Here is an 8,516-nt window from a genome sequence, read left to right as displayed (position 1 = left end):
CCGGCCTCCGGAATTGTTTATTCGCGGGGCGCCCGGGTCCCGGCCCCGTCCGTCCCGTCCGTGTTCTCTGTCCCCTCCCATCGGCACATCGTCACCCCCCACCATTTCCTTTGTCTCTCTCTCTCTCCTATCTTCCTCGGTCTCCCCCCTAATAATCCTTTGCCTAATTAATCCCCTTCCCCCCGCTACCAGGCCGCCACCGCCTTCCTCCAGGCTCCAGCAGCCTATAAATACGCCCGCCTCGCCAGTCGCCAGTCGCCACCACCGCACACCACTTCAATACTTCCTCTTCCTCTCTCACATCCCGTGCTCAGGTAGCTATAGCTCCTCGACCTCCAACTCCAAGGAGCACACGGCCGGAGTGATTAGTGAAAGACAAATATAGGATAAGTCCGGGCTGGTACTGGCAATGACGCGGTGCCTGATGTTCATGCTGCTGTTCCTCGTCTCCTCCCTCATCTCCACCGTGGGGCTGCCGCTGGAGCCTCCCGCGGAGCTTCTGCAGCTCGGAGGCGACGTCGGCGGAGGCCGCCTAAGCGTCGACGCGTCCGACATCGCCGAGGCGTCGCGCGACTTCGGGGGCCTCGCCCGCGCCGCCGACGCCGAGCCCATGGCGGTGTTCCAGCCGCGTGTGGCCGGCGACGTGGCGGGCCTGGTCCGCGCCGCGTTCGGGTCGGCGCGCGGCTTCCGCGTCTCGGCGCGGGGCCACGGGCACTCCATCAGCGGGCAGGCGCAAGAGCCCGGCGGCGTGGTCGTGGACATGAGCCACGGGCCCGGCGCCGCGGCGCGGACCGGGTCGCGGGCATTGCCCGTGTACTCGCCGGTGCTGGGCGGGCACTACGTGGACGTCTGGGGCGGCGAGCTGTGGGTCGACGTGCTCAACTGGACGCTGTCCCACGGCGGCCTCGCGCCGCGGTCCTGGACGGACTACCTCTACCTGTCCGTGGGCGGCACCCTCTCCAACGCCGGCATCAGCGGGCAGGCGTTCCACCACGGGCCCCAGATCAGCAATGTCTACGAGCTCGACGTCGTCACAGGTAGCTAGCCGGCCAGCCGTTTCCCCATGGCCATCCAAAATTCCCCAGCTTCCTACCCCATGATTGCCCCGCACTACACGCGTGCATGCAAGGCGCTCTGGACCGCCGAATGAACTGACTGACACACGTGCGTTGGGCGTTGGCAGGGAAGGGAGAGGTGGTGACCTGCTCGGAGACGGAGAACCCGGACCTATTCTTCGGCGCGCTCGGCGGGCTGGGCCAGTTCGGCATCATCACGCGGGCGCGCATCGCCCTGGAGCGTGCTCCCCAAAGGGTAACAGCCACAAACAACATTCTCCTCTCTCTGCAGGCGCGATTCTTCTAATTTAATTATCTCTGCACCAGTTAAATCATTAGGAGCACTTCAGTTTCAGTAGCAGCTCCATTTGTTTAGTCGCCGTCGTTCAACTTTCGTTTCCCTCCCGTGAGTCGTGTCTCGATCGTGTGGCACCAGGAACGCCGGGGCGCCGGGCGGTGTATCTCCTCCCGTCGCGTGTGTCACCGGCCTCGCTTTCCAACTAATGACCGACCCAGCAGGGATCTCACCCACACCGGCCGGCCATGCAAGTGGCGAGCGCGCGCCTCTCTGCCGGCCGCTAAACTCTCTGCTAGGCGCAAACGGCTGCCACGTGCAGTGTAGCGTCCGAAAAAGACCCACACACGTACGTACGTGCTGCTAATTACTACCTGAGCAGAGCAGGATGGAGGCCCAGGGCAAGTCCGACACGTACGCGTACTCCGACAGCATAGCTCCTCGATCCGGCTTTGCTTCGATCGGATGGGCTACCGGAACAGTCTTCTCGTTACACAGTTCGTCAGAGTCTGCCGGAATGATATACTAGTACTGTACATGGTTACATGCTAGTAGCAGCGCTAAGTTTATTTATACGTCATCCGGTCAGGTGGTCCACGGTTCGGTTGGGGGCCGATCCATGGGTCCCCGTCGCCGATCAACTTGCCCCCCCCCCCCCCCCCCCCCTGCTCTGCTCACCGATTAGCCGTCGTCGTCATCGTCCGGTCTTTTGTCTAGCTCCTTGGATCTTTCGCAAGATTTTATTCCTCTGCTAATTAATCGGTCTGTAATCTAGTAAGGAGAAGCGCTAATTAACGGCCGGGATGCATGGCTGGTGGTTGCAGGTTCGGTGGATCCGGGCGCTCTACTCCAACTTCACCGAGTTCACGGCGGACCAGGAGCGCCTCATCTCCCTCGGCAGCGGCGGCCGCCGGTTCGACTACGTGGAGGGCTTCGTCGTCGCCGCCGAGGGCCTCATCAACAACTGGAGGTCCTCCTTCTTCTCGCCGCAGAACCCGGTGAAGCTCAGCTCGGTCAAGCACCACTCCGGCGTCCTCTACTGCCTCGAGGTCACGAAGAACTACGACGACGACACCGCCGGGTCGGTCGACCAGGTCCGCCGCCTTTCTTTCTTTATATATGACGACGTGCTCTGATACATGGTTCGGTTTGGGAAATGAAATAATGTCGGACAAAGAAACCGCCCCAGTTTAGGGCGGCGAGCCAGGAGCTAATCATTGGAGCCATGCTTTCAGTTAGTTGTAATAGCTGGTTTAAGCCGTATAATAATAGCACCAGTAGTATACTAATTGAAGCCCAGATGAGTGTAGATAGATCATAGAAAAGAGGACCTTGCATTGCTGCTACTAGATATTGTTCCATCGGCAAAGCAATATTTTACTATCTTGCATCAGCAGTAGCAGAAGCAAACAGCAGCACGGACTAAGGAAATTTCGAATTTTTTTATTGTTCTCTTTCATTCAGGATGTGGATGCGCTGCTGGGCGAGCTCAACTTCCTCCCTGGCACGGTGTTCACGACGGACCTGCCGTACGTGGACTTCCTGGACCGCGTGCACAAGGCGGAGCTGAAGCTGCGCGCCAAGGGCATGTGGGAGGTGCCGCACCCGTGGCTGAACCTCTTCGTGCCGGCGTCCCGCATCGCCGACTTCGACCGCGGCGTCTTCCGTGGCGTGCTGGGGGGCCGCACCGCCGGCGCCGGCGGCCCCATCCTCATCTACCCCATGAACAAGCACAAGTAAGCTAAGTCAACCCACAGAATAATCACTAGTACTACTCCTAGGAGACGCATCGCATCGCATCAAGCCGCGCGCCTGGCTGGCTGCGTGCGCTAGCTCATCGATCTGCCGCCACGTGCGCGCGGGCGCGGAGGGCGGCGCGTCGCCGTCCCAGCCCCCCGCCCGCGCTTCCAACCAACCTTCCATTCCATCCCACGTGCAGATGCAGCGCACGGGACACGGCGACAGCACATGAGCCGCCACGCACGTTTCCGCGCCGTCCGACGGCGCCGCCCGTCTCCCTCACATGCGGCGCGCCCACGCGGACGGCACCGCACGCGCAGCGCAGGTGGCGGCGGCTCGGCTCGCTCAGGGCTCATCATGTGTTGCGATCGAGTGTGCCATGATTGGCGCCACGCACACAAATCACCGGCCCATCAGCAGCAAAAGCGGATTAATCAGTTGCCGAACTGCGTGAGCCGAATCTGGCGCCTGATTGAATGGCCGCGGACATACCGCGCACTTGCGCGACACGGCCTATTCTATTCTACTGCCATGGAGGCAATGCAACGCCAACGCCCATCATCAATCTCGCGCGCGGCTGATGGTGGCGCCGACCAGCCATTTTAAACCGGCGCCGCGAGAGCTTTACAGGGCGCAACGAGCTCGGCGCGGTCAGAATTGGCATTCCTTAGCCGAGACCTGATCGCCTTTTACTTTGTTTGTTTGGGGGGTCAGTGGCCAGGTAGATGCACCAATTGTTTGTTGCTTTTCAGCTTCAGCGCATAAACAACCAACCTAAAAAGCCGTATCAGAATCATCAGACGATCCTGCTAAAAACCGCTGCTTTTCCCATACTCTGCTGTCCATATTCCAAACCTTTTTCGAGTCGATTAGGTAATCTGGCAATTGCAGTTCTGAAAGAAATCTGAACTGGACCGTGAGCTGACCGTGTGTGCTTGTTTGTTTGTTGGTGCGCGCAGGTGGGACCCGAGGAGTTCGGTGGTGACCCCGGACGAGGAGGTGTTCTACCTGGTGGCGTTCCTGCGGTCGGCGCTGCCGGGCGCGCCGGAGAGCCTGGAGGCGCTGACGCGGCAGAACCAGCGGATCCTCGACTTGTGCGCGGAGGCGGGCATCGGCGCCAAGCAGTACCTGCCCAGCCACAAGGCGCGGCACGAGTGGGAGGAGCACTTCGGCGCCGCGAGGTGGGAGCGGTTCGCGAGGCTCAAGGCCCAGTTCGACCCCCGGGCCATCCTGGCCACCGGGCAGGGCATCTTCCGGCCGCCCGGCTCGCCGCCGCTCACCGCCGACTCGTAGCCGTAGATAGATATGGGCTGTTGAGGGGGATCGAGCTGCTAGGTGCATTACTAATTAGTTATTAGGCGCGTTTAGTTTAGGTATAGTAGCTACAGCAGTAACCATACAGGATTATTTAGTTTCTTGTTAGTATTATTAGTTAGCTCCGGTTGATTGATGTACAAATGTGGGTTGGTTGATCACGAGGTGGCATACACCTGTTCGTTTGGGCTTGTTTAGCTTATAAACCGTATTTTTTCAGTCAACGAACATTATTTTTCTCTCACACCAAATCAGGCAACAGTATTTTCAGCTATGGCTTATTAACCAAACAAGCCCAAGCTAAGTGGGTGTTTGGATCCAGCTACTAAAATTTAGGAGGTGTGTCGGGAGGATGTTACATGGGATGTTCGGATATTAATAAAAAAATAAATTACATAACCCGTCAGTACTACACGAGACGAATTCTTTAAGCCTAATTAATACTGTCATTAGCACATGTTTACTGTAGCAAAATTGTCAAATCATGGACTAATTAAGCTTAAAAGATTTGTTTCGCAAATTAGTCACAAACTATGCAATTAGTTTCATAATTAGTCTATATTTAATACTTCATACATATGTCCAAATATTCGATGGGACAGCGACTAAAATTTAGAAGGGTAACCAAACACCCACTAACAGGGCGTATATAGCTGCTGCCTGCTGTGATTGATTCTGTACAGGAGAGTCAAATATGAATGCGGCAAAAGTGATTTTCCCCCCCTATGGTAAAATACCGGTGCCTGCCTTTGTTTCTTGTCAAACTCCAGTGTAGTGTACTGTTCTGCATGGTCCATGCCTGCGACGAGTTATGCTGGATTGGTCAATCGGCTTAGCTAATCACTGTGTGACAAGCGACGAGTTACAGTAATGGCAAACAACGTACAGGGAATCAATTAGTACTAACATGGAATGGAATGGAAGTATCAAATCAAAAGGGCAAGATGGTTGGCCAAACAGACCGAATGGTTTAGTGTGCAGCTTTATGGTAACAGAGGAACGTGCCATGCCTTCTTATCACGCCGCTGCGATGCCATTACTGTTACTCACTCCATGACACTGCAACGTCTGACTGAACCCCTGTTTGTAATTAAGCTGCACATTCATGCAGACAGGTACTGACTTGATGGAAGGAATAGTAGACTTGTACCTCCTGTCAACTCCCAGTGTCCTGCTTCTACAGCACAGGACTGGGTTACGTTACGTACATACAAAAGGCAGAATGACCCAGCAAATTGAATTCAAGCTGTCACAAATTTGCAGCGCACACGTAACTTGTACCACAACACAGTGCTAGAATTCAAGCTGCTGTACGTTTTTAAAACGGATATCTAATACGAAAGTATTCATCAGCGAATACAGATACGCGGCGCTTTCACAACTTGTTCAATTGAGTTCACCGTCTTCTACTTCTAGGTATGGGTGAAAATGATACGGATATTTTTCGACCGTATTCGATACCGAATTCGTTTACAGGGGTTTAAATCTGTCTATATCCGAGTCCGGATATTCAACACCCGATATCATATCCGTATCCGAATCCACAAATCACATATTTATAGGGATGAAAACGGTACGGATATTTTCCGACCGTATTCGAAACCGAATTCGTTTAGAGGGGTTGAGATCTGTCCGTATCCGAGTCCGGATATCCAACATTCGATACCGTATCCGTATCCGAATACTCAAATCACATATTTATGATGTCGATATCCAATCGTATCCTATCCGACATAGTTGACACTATCCGTATTCGAATCCGAATCCGGACAGAAATATGAAAACAAATGTAATATCGGTGATATCCGTCCGTATCCGATCCGTTTTCATCCCTACATATTTATGATGTCGATATCCAATCATATCCTATCCGGCATGGTTGACACTATTCGTATTCGAATCCGAATCCGGACAGAAATATGAAAACAAATGTAATATCAATGATATCCGTTCGTATCCGATCCGTTTTCGTCCCTACCTGATGAAAACGGATCGGATACGAACGGATATCACCGATATTACATTTGTTTTCATATTTCTGTCCGGATTCGGATTCGAATACGGATAGTGTCAACTATGTCGGATAGGATACGATTGGATATCGACATCATAAATATGCGATTTAAGTATTCGGATATGGATACGGTATCGGATGTTGGATATCCGGACTCGGATACGGACAGATCTCAACTCCTCTAAACAGATTCGGTTTCGAATACGGTCGAAAAATATACGTATCGATTTCATCCATCAACGAAGAAGAGCAGCGATGGCTACTCCCGCAGTCCGGCTCCTGCATCAACACGAAACGCTTTGCCTGGGCAACAAAACAAGAACCGCACGCCGCGAGAGGCTCGGCAGCAGGACATCCGTTGATTCGTTGAGTCACTCCCGTCCTTGGCAGATTGCAGACCATATTTCAGCAGCGCATCACACGTCCCCGATTGGCGGGGAATAACACGAATACGATGACACGAGTACGAAAGAAACTAAAGGGAAAACAAAGAAGAATTGGTGGTGCTGGACAGGGACGAGACGACGCTTGGCAGCGCCGCGCCGGCAGAGGAACGGGCCCAGGTTCATGGCTTCTGCACGCACGCATCAAGTCCGCACAGACAAATTCCACTCTCTTCAAAGAAAACTACAATTTTAAATTTGGAAACAAGTCAAACTTTGTTAAATCTAGTTAAATGCATATAAAATACTATTAATATTTCTCTCTAAATAGGTATTTCATATAATTGATCTAATAATGCTTCGATTTCATAGATGTTAGTATTTTTTTATACATCTGATTGACTTTGAAATTATTTGAGTCCTAAAACTGAGAACTGTATTATACTAACATCTATGATATGTTCAGGCATTGGCCCTACAACTACGTGACCTTGTCCTAGCATTGGCCCTTGGCCTTTGATATGTTCAGGAGCCGGCCGCTGGGCTCGGCAGAATGGACAAGGAGTGTTAACTCGATCTGTACGATGACCAGCGCTGCAATCTGAGGGTGGCATACTGGCATGCATGCCCCCGGCAGCCTTGTCGTTGTCGCCGTGTTGCATACAGTACCTGGAGTAGAGCAAATGCACCCGGACGCTGGGAGTCAGTGGATGACGGTGCCGGTGCCGGTGCCGGTGCAGACCTGCAAACTCCGTCGTAACCCTAGTACCTGTACAGAAAGATGATTACTACGGGTACTAGCAGGCAAGAGATGCCGTGAAGAATGGTGTCAATGTTTGATCCACACTGAGATCCCGTTTGGAGCGGAGGTTCTCCATGTATAGGAATTTCAATGGAATATCGTTTCTCCGTTTCGCTAACGTCAGTTTCTTTCTTTCTTCTTATCAAACGAGCCGAATTTGGCCGCCAACCAGAGCATCCATGATAGCAAAAATCTTTTACTGCGTCTGATCTAAAATCTACGGTGCCCATCCACCGACTGTACACACGGCAAAAAAAAAAAAAAAAAAAAAAAAAATCTCCCCTGCGCCCCTCGCTCTCCCCACACGCCGCTCTCCCGCGGCCGTCCCTCCCCGCGCCGCCCTCTGGAGCCCTCCCCTCCACATGCTCCACTGCCGCTCTGCCCTTGCCAGCGCCGCCACTGCTCCATCCTCTCCATCCCCTCCTCTGAACGCCACCTCCGTCCTCACCTGCGCTGCCACCCCGCCGTGCCCTAGGGTTGGCCGGCCTTATCCGCGACGCCTCGTCACCGTGCCCTAGGGATGCCCGGCGTCACCCCCGCCGGCCGTGACGTGGTGTAGGGCTGGCCGCCCTTGCCTGCGTCGCCGTCGAATGCCCTAGGGTTGGCCGCCCTCGCCGGCGCCGCCGGCGCGACGGTCCCGAGCTGTCGCTGTCACATGTCGTCTCCTTGGAGCAAAGTGTGCCAGGTTGTGGGTGCCTACTTCTGATTTATGATTCTAGATGCCCAAAAACTTTTCCTTTTGTTTTGACCGGACATTGATTTTGTTTCCAGGGATCTAATGGAGATGTATTGTCTATTTTTGGTCTGCCAACTAATGTGTCTTCGTGTCTTTGTGATGATGCCGGCTCCCCCTTCCTTCTCTAGAAATTGCTACACTGGTAATTGCTACTTTATCCTTCTGTTCGGTGTCTTC

General features: G+C 53.7%; 1 protein-coding gene across 1 annotated transcript; it reads left to right on the top strand.

Moving 5' to 3' along the window:
• Positions 1-254: 254 nt before the first annotated feature.
• LOC136456661 (cytokinin dehydrogenase 5-like) lies at positions 255-4,632 on the top strand. Its single transcript, XM_066456591.1, has 5 exons — positions 255-1,037; positions 1,184-1,311; positions 2,175-2,444; positions 2,815-3,086; positions 4,050-4,632. Exons 1-5 carry the CDS (start codon positions 410-412, stop codon positions 4,381-4,383), a joined length of 1,632 nt encoding a protein of 543 aa, XP_066312688.1. The 5' UTR covers positions 255-409; the 3' UTR covers positions 4,384-4,632.
• The last annotated feature ends 3,884 nt before the right edge of the window (positions 4,633-8,516 follow it).

This window comes from Miscanthus floridulus, chromosome 6 (assembly GCF_019320115.1).
Source record: "Miscanthus floridulus cultivar M001 chromosome 6, ASM1932011v1, whole genome shotgun sequence".
Classification (NCBI taxonomy): domain Eukaryota; kingdom Viridiplantae; phylum Streptophyta; class Magnoliopsida; order Poales; family Poaceae; genus Miscanthus; species Miscanthus floridulus.
The sequence above is the reverse complement of the archived record's forward strand: the minus strand, read 5'-3'. Positions and strand labels throughout refer to the sequence as shown.

Coding starts and splice junctions, on each gene's coding strand:
- LOC136456661 (XM_066456591.1), top strand. CDS start 410: ATGACGCGGTGCCTGATGTTCATGCTGCTGTTCCTCGTCTCCTCCCTC. Junction 1,038..1,183: donor CGAGCTCGACGTCGTCACAG/GTAGCTAGCCGG, acceptor GGGCGTTGGCAG/GGAAGGGAGAGGTGGTGACC. Junction 2,445..2,814: donor CCGCCGGGTCGGTCGACCAG/GTCCGCCGCCTT, acceptor TCTTTCATTCAG/GATGTGGATGCGCTGCTGGG.